The sequence below is a fragment of the Miniopterus schreibersii genome, assembly GCF_964146895.1.
Source record: "Miniopterus schreibersii genome assembly, chromosome: 3".
Lineage (NCBI taxonomy): Eukaryota > Metazoa > Chordata > Mammalia > Chiroptera > Miniopteridae > Miniopterus > Miniopterus schreibersii.
This window is the reverse complement of record NC_138103.1, coordinates 36,102,637-36,119,200: the sequence shown is the minus strand read 5'-3', so window position 1 is coordinate 36,119,200 and position 16,564 is coordinate 36,102,637. Positions and strand designations below refer to the sequence as shown.

At 38.0% G+C, this 16,564-nt stretch overlaps 1 protein-coding gene across 1 annotated transcript in view; it reads left to right on the top strand.

Moving 5' to 3' along the window:
- The first annotated feature begins 4,061 nt into the window (after positions 1-4,061).
- SNX2 (sorting nexin 2) overlaps positions 4,062-16,564 on the top strand; it is a 45,803-nt gene continuing 33,300 nt past the window's right edge. The window contains exon 1 of the mRNA XM_081132741.1: positions 4,062-4,200. Coding sequence (XP_080988867.1) covers positions 4,093-4,200 — 108 coding nt within the window. The 5' untranslated portion in view covers positions 4,062-4,092. The remainder of the gene's footprint in view (positions 4,201-16,564) is intronic.

Genomic DNA, 16,564 nt, shown 5'->3' with positions numbered 1-16,564 from the left:
TACTGCATTTCTGGGCCTGGAACTGAAATACAACTGATCTAAAATTTATCTCTAGGATAGAAAGGTCAGGGGGTCCAAACCACTTGGCCAATGATACATTAGAGGAGGAATGGTTACCTTGGGGGAGAGGTCCCACCCTACAATTGTCCTTTGCTTTCCTCTCTGGTGACCTTCTGTACCTGGCCCATCACCCTTGCTCTGCTCCTATATGTCTAACTGCCTATCACAGATCCCCTCACTACTAGCAACTTTAACTACCAATCTGTATCTTCCACTTAGCACTCTATGCTGAGTTTCATACATTCATTCATTTATTCATTTACTCATTTAAGGTACTAATAGGCTATTTATTTTATTAGTTATTAAACACAATGAGGGTTTGTGGTAACCTCTAAAATTTTCCACAAATCCCTGCTTTCTGTTATTTACACAGTTGTTTTACCCCTCCCCTTGAGTGTGAGCTTTTAATGAACAGATTACAGCAAAAGTAATGAGCTGCCACTTCTAAAATTAGGTTACAAATGGACTCTGGCTTTTGTCTTGCTCACCCTCTGTTGCCCTTTCTTGGCACTGTCTCATTCCCTCTTTCTTAGAGTCCTTGCTGTGGGGGAAAAAGCTGCCATGTTATGTGAAAAGCCTTATGGAAAGGCTCATGTGGCAAGGAACCCATGTCTCCAGTCAACAGTCAGCAAGGACTTGAAACCTCCACCAGTCACAGGAGTGAGTTTAGATGCAGATCTTCTCCCAGTTGAATGTTGAATTGACTGTAGCTCTGGTAGATACTCAGCCTCCTAAAGACCCTGAGTCACAGGCATTCAGTTAAGTTGCGCTTGGATTTCTGACCCACAGAAATCATGAGAAAATAGCTTTTGTGTTTTTAAGCGGATAAATGTGGGGTAATTTGTTTTACGGCAATAGATAACTAATGCAGGATTACCCCAGGATCCAAAGCCAAATAAGAACTAGCCCCTGAACTCAAAAACCCTCTATTAGCGTTGATAGAAAAGTAGCCATGGTTGCAGTGCAAAAGAAACACACATAGCAAGTGACGGAAGCTCAGAGAGAAGAGGGTTTCAGTCACACTTGAAGGCTGAAGGATTCACTCAGCAGATTTTGTTTTGTCATTGAAAATGAGAAAAGATGGTGGAATACTTGAGGAGAAAATGAATTTTTAGAACCTCTACTGGAAAGAATAGTTAACGGTATCTAGGCAGTGCGAATTTGGGTTTGGAGATAATGGACCTATAGGAGCTTCAGTTAAAGTTGGGGTTTATTTTTCAAACGCTCTTCGCGATATGGGTATGATAGAGAAGTTGATGGTTGAGTTTTGGATTCAGAGAAGATAACACAGAAAGCAAAGGGCCAAGGGGGGGGGGGAAGCTGAGAAAAATAGCAAGACAATCCTTACAATTCTGGTTCATGGAATTTAGGTTAAATAGGAAAAGGAAAACAAAGCTGCTGAGAGTTGGGGAAAATGCGGTAGATTCTGACCTCCAACCAATCCCTAGGGCTAAGCGAGTCAGGGCTACGTTTGGCTTAAGCCTAGGCCATGCACTCCATTCCCGAGGCGGAGGAGGCTTCCAGCCAAGGGTGGGAAAGGCATGTTTATCCAGGTATGCTGCTGTGATGTGAATGGGTGCTTTAAAACAGAGACTACTGCTTCCCTACAATAGTCTCCATTCCTTCCAGAGTAAGGAACCCCTAATTTTTAGGGAGTGGAAAACAACTACATTTCCTAGTCTCTGACAGCTAGGGATAGCCTTGTTACTAGTGAGCTGATGAAAGGGATGTGAACAGAAGTGGTGTGTGCAACTTCTGGACTATGTGCCCTTCAAGCGAAGGAGATAGCATTATAGTTCCCTTTTATTCCCTTTCTGCCAGCTGGAATGTAGTTGTGGTCATGAGCCAACTTGGACCATGACGAAGAGATTATATCCTAGGGATAGCAAAACAACAGAAGGAACCTGTAATTCCTGGATGATCTCATAGAGCCTTTATGATACTACATGGGGGATAATTAAACTATATTTTTTAAGCTGCTTTTAATGTGGTTCTCTGTTTTAAGCAACTGGACCTATATTTCAACTAATTCAGATGTCCAGTAAAAAAGGTAAGCTAAGAATATAAATGTCCATAGCATAACACAGAAAATAGTAAGCAATAAACAAAGGCATGGGTTAAAATTAAGGGTACAGAGAAGAATCCCCTCAAGCCAGGCAGTGAGCTTGCTAAAGAGGCTGAAGTTTCTGCTCAGTAATAGACTCCAGGCTGTCCCTAGGTGGTGGAGTGTGAGTTAGGGAATGTGCCTCCACAGCTCATTCTTCCAGCAGTGGCTCTGGAAAGCAATGGTGATGGTGCCATGGCAGTGACAATTGGCCCCTGTATCAAGCACACCCAAGGAACATTTGACCTTGGTATACTTTCTTAAATTAGTCGTGGTTTGGGTTCATGTGCTTTTTTTTTTTTTTTTTTTTAAATCCTCACCCAAGAATATTATTTCCATTGCTTTTCAGAGAGAGTGGGCGGAGGAGAAAGAGAGAAATAGAAACATTGATGTGAAAGAGATACATCCACATTGGTTGCCTCCTGCTCATGTGCCAACTCCAGGGCGGGGGATTGAGCCTTCAACCAAGGTATGTGCCCTTGGCTGGAATCGAACCCAGGACCCTTCAGTCCACAGGCTGACATTCTAACCACTGAGCCAAACCGGCTAGGGCTGGCTTGATACTTCTTGAAAATAATCATAGAAATTTAAAATTTTAGGGGTTGAAGAAATCTTAGCAATGGGAAAAACCTTCTGCTCCAATGCACTTAGAAATACCCCCAGAGATACAAAGTAAGTTTTGCACATAGCCAATAAAACCCAGGGTTCCCAGCCCAATGAGAGCTGAGGGTTTGTGCTTTATTTGTAAAGAATCCCTGTGAAACTTCTTTCTCCAGCAAAATTATAACCTCAAGTTGCTATCTGCAATGTCCCCTTTTATTTTTCCATAAGCATACCTTGCATTGGCACAGCACTCTAGCTTTCAGAATATTTTCACTTATTTTCTCATTCCATCCTGACAAAAATTTTATGCAATGCGGTGAGTGGAGGGTTCAGTAACATTCCCATTTTACTGACAGGGAAATTGAAGTCTTCGAGGGACTTTTCCATGATCAAGAGCTAGTAACTGGTTGAGGGAATTGAGTATGATGCTCTTCACTAATCACCCACTTATTTCCCTAATTGTCATCTTTCCAGCCCTTCTGACTCTTCCGAGTAAAAATGCAGTGTTGGCAAAAGTAGGTTACAGTTGCGAGTACGCAAAACAGTTAATTCTTGTGTTATTATTTATTAACTATTATATTATTTTCCACGTGAACAACTGTAAACCTACTTTTGCAAACCCTGGTAATGTGTGGCTCGTGATGAACTTGGAGTAATCTTCAGACAACCAATTATACAGGGTCTTTTTGTTAACTAGAACCGCATTACCCAGCAGGTAGCCTCTACCCGTCTGTGGCTATAGATTTAAACTAATTAAAATTAAATGAGATTACATAGTCCCTCAGTCACACTAGCCACATTCCCAGTGCTCGGCGGTCACGCAGGGCCAGTGGCTGCTCTGCAGGACCGCGCTGATCCAGAACATCTCCTTCACATCGGAGGAGTCTCGGGGCACCCTGCAGAGATTTATAAGAGACCTGTCTCCCACCAGTCCTCAGTCTTGTCCTCGGCCTGGGTGTAATCCAAGCGGTCCCCAAGCACTTCCACTCCCTGAAGGAGATTTTGAAACTCGTAACGCCAACAGACATCGTTTGGCCTACTTCTGCTAAGAAGGTGATGTGGCAACAAAAGTCCCAGATTCTTCCACTGAAGTCAACTGGGCGAGTGGGCGGGGAAAGGCCGGTGAAACCCGCGCCCGGCCGAGGAAGGCGGCAGGTGGGCGGGGCTGAGCTGGGCGCTCCACCCCGGGCCGGGGGCGGGGCCGCCGCGGCTGGGCGGGGCCAAGGGAGGCGGGCCCGGGAGCGGGCGGCCGGCGCGCGAGCCCAGCCGTGCGTGCTCACGTGACCGGTCCGCGCGGCCCGCTCGCGCTTTCGTTTGGAGCGAAGATGGCGGCGGAGAGGGAGCCTCCTCCACTGGGGGACGGGAAGGCCACCGACTTTGACGAGCAGGAGGATGGAGAGGACCTTTTCACCAGCACTGTCACCACCCTAGAGGTGAGACCGCGTCCCCGTAGGTGCTGCATTCGGCCGCTCGTCTCACCTTTAGGTGCAGTTTCCTCGCCCCGACTTGTCCCTCCCCACCCCCCGGGTATGCAAGGACCTAGTCCAGACGACACCTGTGTCGCGGGCCCTACCTCAGGCACCTGTCAGTGGGCTGGAGTAGGTCTGGGCGGTAAGGCATTCTCAGACCAGCCGACGGGCCGGGGGTTTGACCTAATCCCCAGAGGGGCAGGGACTGGACGGAGCATCGCCGCGCCCTTTTCCTGTTCTGCTGGCCCTCCTGGTGTCACACTTGCACCTCTTCTTCCAGAGCAGAGAAGGTCTTCCCCTGGGTCCCGCCCGGTAACCTCGCCGCTCTCCCCGGCGACCTCCGCAGCCCCCATGGAAAGGTGCTTGCTTTTTTTCCCTTCCCCAGGGACAGTGTGCCCCCGAAAGGGGAGAGCAGTGAAGTGAGCGCGGGGTGACCCAGCCTCTCTAGGGAGCGTGTGGATGCGCTTTCCCCAGCCACGGCTCTTCCGGCACTGCTAGATGCTCTTGAAGGTGGTGCCTCTTTTTCGAACTATTAAGTATGTAAATGCATTTGACCAGTTTTGTCTTCTTTAGTTCCAAGATTTTTTTAAGGATCATAATGTTTATGAGAAATAAAGTTGAGGGGAGGGAGAGAGTAGTCCAGGAAACTTTTTTTTTTTTAAGTTACCAGGGGAGAAATAAAAACAAGTTCTCACTCCCTTTTCCTCTTTTCTCGCATGGTCAGCGATCTATGAAACTGAGTGTTCCTGTTTTTGTCAAAGGAAACACCCTCTATGAACTTAACTGTATTGAGTCTCCTACATTAAGTTCATGTTTGAATTGCTTTGCATTTGAAGAGAGTACACACACACACCTCTTAGCCCAATTTTAATTGTGCATATGTGTATTAAAATGTGAGCAATTTTTCCAGAGGGTTGTTTACCTCGGGATGTACTTTCTTATAAACTATTTTTTAGTAAGCTTTCTTGGCTTGTTCAACTCTGTACCAAATCAATTGGAAATTGCTGTAAAATAACTGTTATCTGAAATTCAGTTACCTCAAACTGGCAACTTCCAGGAATGTTTTCAGCGCTGATCATGTTCTGCTAATTGTATTTGCAGGTGCCCGCTAAACCTTACCTCCCCTCAGATTATATGCTTCTTGGGGCTAAAGGATAGTGTCTTGATCATATGAGTGTTCCTCACAAAATCTTGAGCATTTGCATTTTGTAGATGTTTGCTGGATTGTCAAAACCAGCATCTCCTAAGAATTCATAAAAATGATCTTGCAAAACAAATTAATTTTTGGGGTTAGTATCCTTTTAGCCCTTTATACATACTGTACAGCTACCTTAATATGTATTGAAAGTTAATGTCTATGCAGGATCCTAAGGTCTGTGTTCCCTTTGATGGCAACAAAGGTTTTGCACTAGCAAGGATCAGGAGAAAGTTCACTGACCTAGGGTAAAGGAGAATACTGTGAATACTAATCCTTATTTAATTGATGTCTTTTAAAGTTGAGTAAAAGGAATTATAGTCTGTGTTTCCATTTGGATGGGACTTTTTAATAAAGTATTTGACCTTTTTCCAGTAAATGTCTACAGAAGTTTGAGTATGAATACATATTATTTATTGATTAGTATTATACTATGAAAGTTGTAAATAAAGTTGGTTTTAATTGTTTATCTAAACCCCTTATTTCATAGACTGATTTAGGTTATTTTAAGATTATATAACTAAGATTTGTAAATTCAATTTTTTATTTTTTTCTTTGGAAACTATTTGGGGAAGGATATATAGCAGTATCTCTTAGTACACCAAACTGTCTCTAAAGGGATGTTCGTTCAGTACTTCACTTTTCTTTTACACAGTTCTTATCATACTTCATTGTGCAGGAGAAGCCATAGTATACTTGTTTAAAATGCAGATGCCTTTGCCTCACTGAAGTTTTACATGTTTAATAAGTGCTTTAGGTCCGTGCAAATAAAAAAGGAAAGAATGAAATTGATGCAATAGCAGATTAAAAGATGGACATTTTAGGATTCATAATCTTTCTCTTCAGGTGATTTTTAGGAGAAGAAATTATGAGTTTATTTCACTTGGGCATAAGGTGGTACACCAATGAAGATAACATTAGTTAGCTAGAAATGCTTTATGGGCTAGGGATGTAAATTTGAGAGTCTGTCATAAATTTCTTGAGTGATAACACTAAACAAGACTTTGTGTGGAGATGTAGTCCATGCCCTCATGGAATGTATGAACGAACCAATAGTAGTTTAATATAATAAATATAGCTGTGTTACCAAAAACATGCAGTACCAGGTGATACATGTATAAATGAAGCATGCATGTAGTATGGAAATACTGTAGAAGACCAGAGTGACTTAATTCCATAGAAATGATCTTTGGAACCCTGAAAGTGCGTGACATTAAGAGTAAGTAGAGACTTTTTTATTTTTACATCCTCACCTGAGGATATGCTTATTGATTTTTTTTAGAGAGAGGGAGAAGGGAGAGAGAAAAAAAATAAGAGAGACAGATTGCTTCCTGTACACTCCCCCACCAGGGTCAAACTTGCAACCTAGGCTACGTGCCTTGCCCGGAATCAAACCCAAAACCTTCTGGTGTAGGGAACAGCGTTCCAACCAACTGAGCCACACCCACCAGGGCAGTAGAGACTCTTGATAAAGAGAAACTAAAGTTTAGGGTCTGTTGTCCCAGCTCAACAGGGTGATAACAGTGTATAATTTCTTAATTCTGTTTTGTAATCTTAGATAGGCCTTCAACTTAAAATGTATTATTTTTTTGAAAATTTCATTATGAATTATCTATGTTTCAGGAAAAAAGCATTTTATGACCAGGTATTTTAAAGGCAACAGCATGGAAAATTACTAGAAGGAGATTTATGAAGAGGTACAACTCTAGTTGACCACTTTCCTTTGAAACCATTAAATTTAAGGATTTTAGAATGAATTTTTTTTTTACTGCCTATAAAAATATTATTCTCTGAAGTTGCTTGAAGCAGAGATGCCTATTTTTTGCAGACCTTTTTCTTAAAAGGATTAAGTTATTCTTTAATGGTAATTTTACAAATGCAAACTTTCCTATGAAAATGAACTCATGTTTTTCCCCCTGTCATGGTAGTTTTTAGTTGAGATGACATTCACCTCAATTTAGTAAAGTTCACTACCACCTCAGTCAAGATACAGAACACTCCCATCACCCCTCAAAAATTATCTCATGTAGTTAACCCCTTCCACTCCCAGACTTTGGCAACCACTGATCTGTTTTCTGCCTATAGTTTTGTCTTTTCCAGAATGTCATATAAATGTAATCATACAGTATGAAACTTTTTGAGTCTAGCTTTAACTTAGCATAAAGCATCTGAGATTTATAGGTGTTGTTGCATGCACCAATAGTTCATTTATTTTTTTGCTGAATTTATTGTGTGTATCACAGTTTGTTGTTGAACATTTCTTTTGTTTCCAGTTTTTGGCATTAATGAGTAAAGCCAATATAAACATCTGTGTACAGGCTTTTGTATGGACATAGTTTTCATTTCTTTTGTGTAAATACTTACAGGTAGGATTGCTGGGTTGTATAGTTAATATATGTTTAACTTTGTAAGAAACTGCCAAACTTTCTCCCAAAAAGGTTCAATGTAGATAAGGTATAGGGAGATGAAGTCACTTGCTTTTAATCCCATGAATTAATGGCTGTACTATAATATGACTCGAGACCATATTCAATAGGACAGTGTTTTGAGAATCAATTACCTATGGGTTCATTAAAATAAATGCATGCTGCTTCAAGAAAAAACACACATATTATTGTATTTCTTAGTATCATAAAAGTTATTTTCATATCAAATTTTATCCCTAATCAAAGAGTCATGTTGCATATATTATTGAATATTTGAATCCTGAAGGCTGGTCCCAAGGAACCTTTGAAGCTGGATATGTCTATTTCAATCTCTGGTCACGTTTGCATTCATTTGATCTCTGAAATCTTATAAAATTTTAAAAGATTCTAAGAGAGACAGAGAGAGAGAAACTGCCAAACTGTTTTCCTGAACAGCTGTCATTCTTGTCAACAATGAAGGAGAATTCCAGTTGTTCCATATCCTTGACAGCACTTGTTAGTGTGAGTTTTTATTTTAGGCAGTGGTAAGCTTGAGGCCAGCTTGTACTGGCTCAAAAATGATTGTTCAGTTTTCAAGAATTTTGTAAGCTGGTTAGTAAATATAGCCATTGTTAAAAATTACATTATATAAATTTATAATTAAATATATTAGAAACAAAGGTAAGAAATATTTTGTCATTTTATTTTTAATTTCTTTATTTTTAAAATATTATCTTTATTGATTTCAGAGAGAGAGGAAGGGAGAGGGAGAGAGAGATAGAAACATCCATGATGAGAGTGTCATTGATTGGCTGCCTCCTGCACGGCCCCTGCTGATTAATCATCATTAATGATTAATGATGGTGAGTATCTTTTCATGTACATATTCACTATCAGAAAATTATTTTTGGTGAAGTGTCTTTTCACATATTTTGCACATTTTAAAAACTGGGTTTATTTATTGAGTTTTGAGAATTCTTCATATATTCTAATTACAAATCCCTTGGCAGATATTTTTTCCCCCCTCTTTGGCTTGTCTTTTTATTCTATTAACAGTATCTTTCACAGAACAAAAGTTTGTCATTTTGATGAAGTTCAAGTTTATCCTTTCTTTTTTATCGATAATACTTTAGATTTATCACATATGAAATCCTTTGCGAACATTAACCCAAGGTCACAATGGTTTTGCTTATGTTTTCTTCTTGCTTATGTTTTATAGTTTTAGCTTATGTTTTATAGTTTTAGCTTTAACATTTAGGCCTGGACTTCAGGCCTAAATTGAGTTAATTTTTATATGAATTGAGGTTCATTATTTTTGCTTATAGGTAGCCAGTTCTACCACGATTTATTGAGAGGTAATCACATTGTTAAGGTTTGTTTTATAACTCAGAATATGTTCTGTCAGGGTAAATATTATATGTGCACTTGAAAAAATATATATAATCTGATATTGGGTGGAATATTCTATAAATGTTAGTCAACTTGGTTGATAGTATTTTTCAGTATGTGCAACAACATTTTTGAATCTCAGGTGCTGTATGCTAAGTTAAAGAAGCTCTTAGAGAGTTTCTTCATTTTGGGTTGTCTTTGCATCTTTGTCAAAAATCAGTTGAGCATATATGTGTGGGTCTATTTCTGGACTCTGTTCTGTTCATTGATCTGTTGACCATCCTTTTGCCAATTTTATGCTGCCTCGATTATTGAAACTGAGTCTTGAAATCAGGTACTATGAATCCGCTTTGTTCTTTTCAAAATTGTTTTGACTGTTATAGTTCTTTTGCCTTTCTATATAATTTTATAACCAATGTATTGATTTCTACCATAGATTAGTTTGGGGAGAATTAACATATTAACAATATTGAGCCTTCAAGCCATACGTATACTATTTCAATTTATTTAGATCTTATTTTTTTATCAGTGTTTATATTATTTTGCATATAGATCTAGCACATAACTCTTTTTATGCCAGTACCATTACTGTTTTGATTGTTGAAGCTTTGTAGCATAGTTTGATGTCAAGGAGCCAAAATAACTCCCTTTTTTTTTTCTTCATGATTTCTTTGGCTATTCAGGTTCTTTTGTAGTTCCATATAAATTTTAGGATTAGTTCTAATTCTGAGAAGAATGCCATTGTTATTTTAAATGGAATTGCATTGATATGTATACTGTTCTAGGTAGTAAGGTCATTTTAATAATATTAGTTCTTCCAATCCAGGAGCAGGGTGTATCTTCCACTTTTGTATCATGTTCAATTTCTTTCTTCAGTGTCTTACAGCTTTCAGAGTACAGGTGTTTTACCTCTTTGGTTAAATTTATTCCAAGGTATTTCATACTTTGTGATGTAGTTGTAAATTGGATTGTTTTCTTAATTTCTTTCTCTGCTTGTTCATTATTGGTGAATAGAAACACTACAGATTTCTGTGTATTCTGTAGCCTGCAACTTTACTGAAGTAATTTATTCTAATAGATTTTTGGTGGAGTCTAGGGTTTTCTATATATACAGTATCATGTCCTCTGCAAATAATGAGAGTTTTACTTTTTTTTTTCCAATTTGAATGCCTTTTATTTCTTTGTCTTATCTGAATGTTGTGGCTAAGACTTCCAATACTATGTTGAATAGAAGGGGTGATAGTGGGCATTCTTGTCTTGTTCCCCATCTTAGAGGAAAAGCTTTCAATTTTTCACTATTGATTATGATATTTGCTGTGGGTTTGTCATATATGGACTTTATTATATTAGGATATGTTCCTTCTATACCAACTTTGTTAAGAATTTGTATCTTAAAAGGATGTTGAATTTTGTTATGCTTTTTCTGCATCTATCGAGATGATCATATGGTGTCTTTATCCTTTATGCTGTTATTGTGATGTATTAATTGGTTTACAGATACTGGACCTTCCTTGCATCCCTGAGATGAATCCATTTGGTCAGAGTGTATAATCCTTTTAATTTGTTGTTGAATCCAGTTTGTTAATATTTTGTTGAGAATTTTTACCTCTATGTTCACCAAGGATATTGGCCTGTAATTTTTTTTGTAAGGTCTTTATCTAGTTTTGATATCAGGGTGAAGCTGGTTTTGTAGAATGAGTTTGAAAGCATTCCTTCCTCTGCAAATTTTTGAAATAGTTTAAGAAGGATATGTGTTCTTTGAGTGTTTGGTAGTATTCACCTGTGAAGCCATCTGTTCCTGGATTTTTATTTGTTGGACATTTTTTGATTACTACTTCAATTTCATTGCTAGTAATTGGTCTGTTTAGGTTTTGTATTTCTTCCTGGTTCAATTTGAAGGTCATATACTTATAGAAATTTATCCATTTCTTTCATATTATTGAATTTGTTGGCAAATAATTGTTCATAGTATTCTTTACTGATTTTTTTGTATTTCTGTGGTGTTGGTTGTAAATTCTCTTCTTTCATTTATGATTTTATGTATTTGGGCACTCTCTTTTTTTCCCTTGATGAGCTTGACTAAAGGTTTATTTTATTTATCTTTTCAAAGAACCAGCTCTTAGTATTATCGATCTTTTCTACTATTTAAAAAATATATATTTTGTTTATTTCTGCTACAATATTTACTATTTCATGCCTTCTGTTTACTTTTGGGTTTTGTTTGTTCCTTTTCTAGTTCCTTTAGGTATAGAGTTAGATTATTTGGGATATTTCTTGTTTCTTGAGGTAGACCTGTATAGCTATGAACTTCCCTTAGAACTGTTTTTGCTGCATCCCATAAATTTTAAAAAGTTGTATTTCCATTTTCATTTATTTCAAGGTAGTGTTGTTGTTTTTTAATTTCTTGTTTGATTTTCTCTTTGATCCATTGGTTGTGTAGTAACATCGTGTTTAGTGTCCACATATTTGTGTTTTTTCCAGTTTTCTTCCTGTAGTTGAGTTCTGGTTTCATGCCATTGTGGTCAGAAAAGATGCTTGATATTTCAGCTTTCTTGAATTTATTGAAACTTGTTTTGTCCTCTGTGTACTTGGGGGAAAGAAGTGTATTCTACAGTTTTGGGTTTAAATCTTCTATAAATGTCTGTTAAGTCAGTCTTGTCTAATGTGATATTTAAAGACATTATTTCCTTATTAATTTTCTTTTTTTTAAAATATGTTTTGTTGATTTCAGAGAGAGGAAAGGAGAGGGAGGGAGAGAGGGAAACATCAATGATGACAGAGAGTCATTGGTTGGCTGCCTCCTGCATTCCCCAGGGATCGAGCCTGCAAACCGGTCATGAGCCCTAACCAGAATTGAACTGAGGTCTCCTGGTTCATGAGTCAATGCTCAACCCCTGAGCCATGCCAGCCGGGCTCCTTATTAATTTTCTATCAATGATCTACCCATTGATATGTGTTATTAAAACCCCCTACTATTGTATTACTATGGATTTCTCCCTTTATGTCCATTAATAATTACTTTATATATTTTCTCTTGGGGTTTTAGATGCTAGTGTTGTCATTTAGTTAGCAACTACTTCTGGCCTCAGGACAGGGCCAGGAGACTCAATGGTGGGGGGGAAGTGGATTTTCCACCTATATTCTGTAAGTTGCAGGAGCCTTGAAGTTATAGCCAGAAAGACAGTTTTTCTTGGAGTCATTGCTGCACACACCTAGTGTAGTTTTGCAGTTGGCACCATCCTCAGGAAAAGCTGGGAGAGAAAAGAAGAAAAAAATTCTAAAATTCACCCTCATAAGGATTATTTTTCACATTTTTGGCTCCGTCCCCAACTCCCTGCTATTATTTACTTTCACATCATTGCTTTTGTATTCCATCTGGAGCTTTTAGTATTAATCAGTGGGGGAGAGAGGCCCTAGTGGACTTCTTTAATCTTGGTTGGAATTTAAAGCCCTGCTTTTTTTTCTAATTTATTTTTTAAAGTTTTTATTGAATTTATTGGAGTGACATTGATTAATAAAATTATATAGGTTTCAGATGTACAATTCTATAATACACCATCTGTATGTTGTGTGTTCACCCAAAGTCAAGTCTCCTTCCGTCACTACTTATCCCCCCTTTACCCTCTTCTACCTCCTCCAACCCCTTTCCCTCTGGTAATCACCATACTGTTGTAAAGCACTACCGTTTAATTGAAGAGGTTTTAGCAACAACCTTGGAACTTTTTATGAAAATAATGTCTGGCACACTACTAGGTGATGATTTTGGGGAAGAAAAGAACATACACTTATTAAAAATATTGACATCTCCTCAACTGCATTTTATCTTGCACAACTATACAGTTCTGATGATCCAGAGCCTGTGCTCCAGGCAAAGCAGCTAGCAGGGTTCCTTTCTACCATCACTTCCTCATTCAGTGGCCACTGCCTCCATACTGCTTTCTACCCAGTGGAGAACAGCTCTTCTTGTACTCATTAGTATACAAAAAGGGGCATGAGGCAGAGGCAGAGGCCAGGCTTCACGGCCAATCTCTAAGCAGTGGGGCAGGGTACTCCAAGCTGCTGGTGGATGGGCACCCAAAGGAATAGCATTCCTCATAGCCTTCCCATTGTGGGGTGACTACTGCCTCCACAGCCACTACTGGAGTAGCCCATACTCACACCATTCCCAACTGCCTGCTACTCCTGGGCTTTGAACTATGAGACAAGGTATCCTTTTTCTTATACAAACATGTGCTAGTCTTTTTTTCTCATTCTAATGTCAGAGAACTGAATACCTAAGATACTAGCTGATGTGAACATTCAGTTATGATAAGAATACATTATAGATTGTAAATAGTCTATATGTGTTATAGCTATATACTGTTAGAATTTTTACTTTGAACAGTCCTATATATTTCAAAGGATTTAAGGGGAAAAGTACAGCAGGTCCTCAGATAACATCATTTGTTGTGATGTTGGTAAGGGGGAAAACATCAATTCCCGGTTGGTGCCACTGTTGGGGGGTTTTTTCTACATCCCAAACATGTGCACCATTAGGGTAATTGATATGTCTAAATTGTCCCAGTCTGAATGAGTGTGGGGGTGTGTGTGAGCACACCTTGTGATGGAAGGGCTTGTGATGGAACACTTGAGGAAGGGTTGGTTCCAAGGCAGTTCCCACCTTGAGCCCTGAGTTGCTGGGACTGGCTCAGGCCAGTCACAGTTCTGTTCTGGAATACATGGGTTAGAAAATCATTGTCTTCTTAAATTAAGTTTTCTTAAATGTATGTGTATAGTTTACATTTATTTCAGTGTTTAATATTAGAAGCGTTTTGAGTTTTTATTTAGAAGTTTGGTGATGTTTTTGTGGCCAGAAATAAGCTGTAGGAACTTAACTCTTGTTTATATCAATTAACTTTTGTATATTAACCTTGTAGCATGCAACTTTGCTTATTAGTTCTAGAGGGTTTTTTGTTTGTTGCTGTCTTTTTTTGTGTGTCAGTTCTTTTGGATTTTCTACTTAGATGATCATGTCATCTGTGAACAAAGAGTTTTATTCTTTCTTCCCAATCTGTATACCATTTATTTCCTTTTCTTGTCCTACTACTTTAGGGAGGACTTCCAGTACAGTATTGAAAAGCAGTGATAAAGGGGACATCCTTCCCTTGTTCCTGATCTTAGTTGTAAAGCTTCAACTTCCTCATTATTAAGTATAATGTTAACTGTAGGTCTTTTGTAGATAGTCTTTCTCAAGTTGAAGAAGGTCCCCTGTCTTCCTAGTTTACTGACAATTTTTGTCAGGAGTGAGTATTGGATCTACTCAGCTACATTTTCATATAGCTGTGCTGTAAGGTATTTAAAATTTTTCAGTTTTATACACAGTCTGATTGACAAACTTGTGGCCTGTTCTTAGGTATATTCATAATTATTAGAATTCATTTAACAGAGTCATTGAGTGTTTGTTACCAGGAACTAAGTAAAAATTATTAAATAACAAAAGATACTTTCCTTTTCGTATAGTGTTTGTAGTCTATAAGCAGGTGATAATTATACTATAATGTGATAAGAGAAGTTATGATGGAAGAAGTAGATATTCTGTGAGAGCATATAGGCCAATTACCTACCCAGACTCAGCTAAGAGTTGAGGTTGAGTTTGTCAGAACATCTTTCAGAAGTAATTTATAAGCTTATTTGTTTTTAAATTCCTTCAAGCGAAAATGCTTAGGTAAATGGAGGCCCACCTTTGTGAGAGTTTGGGTGTGTAAGAATAAGCTCCTGAGAGAAAAGAAAGCCTCTCCTTTAAATTTTCCCATAAAGAATTGATATTTTTAAAGCTCTGAAGAAATGTTCTTATGTCATAGAGGATAGTTTACTTAAGGAACTGAAGAGAAAATCATGTGAATTGGGAGTGGTGGGCTCAAAAGATTTTTCATTGTACAAAAAGTTTACTAATTATAAAGAAAAAATAGATAATTTACCGTTACTAAAATTAAGAACTTCAATTCATTAAAATTTACCATTAAGAAAGCCACGCATATGGGGAAAAATATTTGGAATATGTGTCTGTCATGACAAAGAACTTTTATCCAGAACATATAAAGAACGCCTACAAATAAGAACAATGGGCAAAATACTTGAAGAGTCCCTTCAAAAAGAGGATATTCAGATGACCATTAAACATATGAAAAATTGTGGAGCATCATTGTTTATCAGGGAAATGAAAATTCAAACCAGAGTAAGATACACTCTACACCTGGCATAATAGCGAAAATGAAAAAGATGGAATATGTCAGTGTTGACAAGGAACAACTGAAATTTTCATATATTGCTTGTGGGAGTATAAATTATATAACCACATTAGAAGATTGTTTAGTGATTCAGCTATTCCGTAACTTCTAGGTACATACCAAACAGAAATGTGTTCACGTTTGCTAAAAGATATATATACTAGAAAGTTCATAACACTATTGATAGTTATAAAGACTGATAACCACCCAGAGTCCCATCAGCAGTAGAATGGATTAATTGTATGTTCACACAATGGGATATTTTACAGCAACAAGAATGAGTAAACTATTACTACATACAACAGTGTAGAAGAATCTCATACATAACATTAAGAACAAAAACCAAACACAAAAGTATGTATTCTGTATGATTCCTATTTTATGAAGAGGAAAAACTAATCTATGGTGGTAGAGCCCATGTAGGGAAAGGGTAAAGAATAGAAGGGAGCATGAGTAGAGCTTCTGGGTTTGATGATAATGTTCTTTTCCTTGGTGCTGGTTACACAGGGCTATTGGGTTTGTGAAAATATCTACTTGTGCACTTTTTCTTTTTTTAATCCTCACCCGGGACATGCTTTTACTGATTTTAGAGAGGGGGGGCGGGGGAGAGAGAGAGAAACATTGATGTGAGAGTGAAATATCTATTGGTTGCCTCTCACACATGCCCCAATCAGGGATCGAAACCACAACGTGGGTATGTGCTCTGGCCAGGAATTGAACTCACTACCTTTTGGTGTATAGGACGACACTCCAACCAAATGAGCCACAGTGGCCAGGGCTAGCTGTCCACTTTTGACATGTTATGTTGTTTTTAAAAAGAGTATTGGTTTTAAATATTATAAGAAAACTAATAAAGCTAAAAGCTTTACAACTCTATTATGTTGGTCATTATACTTTAAGGTTAAGAAGTACAAAAATAGTCCCTTAGCTAAGTTAAAATGTAAATGTTTGGGAAGAGGACATATTTTTAGTTTGAAACTAAAAATTTTAGAATATAGTAGTCTAAATTCAACTAGTATTAAACCTTCCTCTTACAATAAAGCAGTATTTCGAACTTCCTACAAATGTAACAT